The 2,952-nt window shown below is 34.2% G+C and overlaps 1 protein-coding gene across 3 annotated transcripts; it reads right to left on the reverse strand.

Annotated features, from left to right (window-relative positions):
• Positions 1-726: 726 nt before the first annotated feature.
• Positions 727-2,952, reverse strand: LOC114179595 (transcription factor bHLH25-like). Of its 3 annotated transcripts, none has more exons than XM_085671045.1 (5): positions 2,829-2,952; positions 2,689-2,737; positions 2,049-2,603; positions 1,368-1,736; positions 727-1,135 (listed from the first exon to the last, which is right to left on the reverse strand). In XM_085671045.1, the coding sequence occupies exons 2-5, from the start codon at positions 2,722-2,724 to the stop codon at positions 1,061-1,063; spliced, it is 1,035 nt and encodes a 344-aa protein (XP_085527171.1). In that variant the 5' UTR covers positions 2,725-2,737; positions 2,829-2,952; the 3' UTR covers positions 727-1,060. The 3 variants fall into 3 exon arrangements, with proteins under 3 accessions (XP_085527171.1, XP_027921800.1, XP_027921798.2); XM_028065999.2 differs by having other exon boundaries at positions 2,049-2,606; XM_028065997.2 differs by lacking the exon at positions 2,829-2,952 and having other exon boundaries at positions 2,049-2,606; positions 2,689-2,775.

Raw genomic sequence — 2,952 nt, forward strand, 5'->3', positions numbered from 1 at the left:
TTGTTACGAAACTCTAGTTGTGAACTACGAAGGAATAACAATGGAACCCATAAAATCTAGAAAGGGCACTTACGTGGAGTAGGAACTGTTTCCGAGTCAGTTCGAGAAGGCTTAGGGCAAAACCCTAGCAGAGTGTTCTCTGAGAGCAAAAAGGGATGACGGCTGGTTCTATGAAATAGTGAGAGTGAGTAGGTTAGGTCAGATTAGGGTTTGGTTTTATCACTTGGGCCAACACTAGGCCCAATTACAAGGGACAACCCTTTATTTTATGGCAGAAAATAATAAAGCAAATTTTAATGGGCCTTACATATAAAACGTAAGTATGAACTATCTGAGTATAAAGTAAGATAATTTTTCTTATATAGTAATTATAAAATATTTATTTATACTATCATATAAAATAGATACACCTGTAATTGTGTCATTTGTAATTAAACACTTTTATATCTTTTAACAATAACTTCTCCATAAAATGCATAAATATGATTAAATATAAATTATGTACTTCTCTACTATACATATTTTTTTTAAACCAGTCTCAATTATATATATATATATATATATATATATATATATATATATATATATATTTACAAGTATATTCTTTTATGGTAAGAGTGTAGGTACATGTAACCAGTAGGGCATTTGTTTCTTATGGTAACCATGAAACTAATTTCTTTTCATCCAATATGTAACCTGCAAAACCATATCCAAACTCTTCACATCTTCACCAATTACATTTTGTTTAAAACCAAAAGAAATATCAGATTTGGGTACATAAAACAGACAGGTTGAACTTTTCAACCTCCTGCCAAAAAAAAATGGCTAACCAGCTGTATAGTAACAGTTGAAACTTGAAACAGGTGGGTAACATTAACATGGTCAACGAGTTGACCATGCAAAAAGGAGAATATGGTGAAGTAGATCACAGACATTGCACAAGACCGTGAACAAATATTACCAAGAACTTAAAGTTTAAACTGATACATAGTTGACCGTATAACTTCTATTCTTCTTATGCTTTTGAAGTTGGTTTGATTGATGTGAACTAAGAACGTCCTCACATGAAAGATGTAAAAGCTGATCGCAGATTTCTCACTACATCCTTCACTCCCATGCAAAATTCCATATCCATCTGTATGCAGCAGAAATATAATTCACCAATATATCGAAAGAAAATTACAGTTTAGTTGAAATAATTATGAAAAATGATGCATAGATATCAACTACACATGTTTATTGTTTCATTCAGAAAACCATTTACACCTATTCTGCTGTGTCAACAAAAAGCTTCATTATTACTTCAGATGTTACTGCTATATATGGAACTTAATTCAATATATCTTATTGTTGTACAAAGATTATACCTGAGCAATGATTGTCATATCAATGGCACATCTCCCAAATGCCATGGCATTGCTGTTGGTGACCTTCAGATGGAGGTTCTCAATTTCATGGATTGTTTTTTCCACCACACCTTTGGTCTTCTCACAGTGAACTCTTATGAGGACATTTCTCTCACAAAATCTTGCTTCAATTTCGGGAACTGTTTCGTCAAATAACGGACCAACATATTCCGAAGAATTGTTAACATCATTGGACAGTTGAGATTTCCTCACAATCACCACAGACTCCACAGTTTTCTTCATGTTTTGTGCTTCCTCAAGAGCCTTTACTTTCTCTTGCAATTGCTTCAAGTAGCTGATAGCATCTCCAAGAATAGAAGCTTTGTCCGTCTGATTGAAAAATGGGACCAATGCATGTGATAGAAGCACAAGAATGGACACAGAAATAGTAACCCTAGGAATGCCTACTTGTTTAACAATTACACAGCTAGTAAGAGTTAATTAATCAACAGTTTAATCCTTAAAATTATCTTCCACTTGTAGTTTAATCTTTCAATTTATGTGCACTAATTGATCTTTAAATTTTCTATCAAGTTAGTCTTTTCAAATTTTATGGACTAAACTTATCTAAAATGATAACAACAGTTACATAATTTGAAGGACTAAACCACAGAAAAGCATTTACATTGATATATTCTATACCTTCTGTAGTCCAGGAACAAGTGCAGATAAAGCAATGAACCTCTGGCTGAGCTTCTCTCTTCGCTTTCTTTCAGCTATGATGTGGTCTTGAGGATGAGAAATTTTTGAACGTCTTCCAATCTTTTTGGTCTCTTGGCATGCCTTAAAGAGATAGTTATGATTCCCCAAGATTCCTTGAGAAAAAGTGTCCAGAGAAGTTGTGCTATTATTGGTTATAGGACAAGCCATCTCATTGGCCTTCACTAATCCCAGTGGACTTATGTGATTGGAATCCATAAACGAAAGAAGATTTGGGAAAGATACAAATTGTGTATCTGATGTCTGAGCAGAACCTTTGATAGGATTCCAGCTGATGTTTCTATGATGTTTTGTTGGTCTTTCAATGTCCATAAGTGTAGTTTCCATGGAAGCTTTGGGATTGAAGTCTGGATATGTAAATGCATGATGTTGAAAAGTCTCTCCAAAAGCAGCAGCTATTGGCAGTAAGTTAGGGTCCTCAATAGAACTCAGGTGCCACTGACGGAGAAAATTAGGGTCCTCCATTATTTCCTGCTCCTTCTAGATCAGAAAACATCATATATATATACCAAAAAAGCCTTTCATGAAAGACATTTCAACAAGGGCTATTCATAATTCTTACCATATCAGGTAATTCTCTGATGGATGAGATCTCCATAAGAAAGCCAATTCTGCAATCAAAAGAGCAAGAAGTAAGAATCATAAACACTCCATGATTCTTTGGTACATGTACATGTACATTGTTGAAGATAAAAAACTTACTCATAAACAGATATTGCAGGTTCTTGTTATAATGTGAGGGTACTATGCCCCAGAAACAGCAGCTTATATATTTGGTTATTGTGATAACCTTTGTCCTACTTGACGTTACTGTATCCCAACTTAT

This window comes from Vigna unguiculata, chromosome 3 (genome assembly GCF_037176805.1).
Source record: "Vigna unguiculata cultivar grain cowpea cultivar isolate G323 ecotype 2 chromosome 3, ASM3717680v1, whole genome shotgun sequence".
NCBI classification, from domain to species: domain Eukaryota; kingdom Viridiplantae; phylum Streptophyta; class Magnoliopsida; order Fabales; family Fabaceae; genus Vigna; species Vigna unguiculata.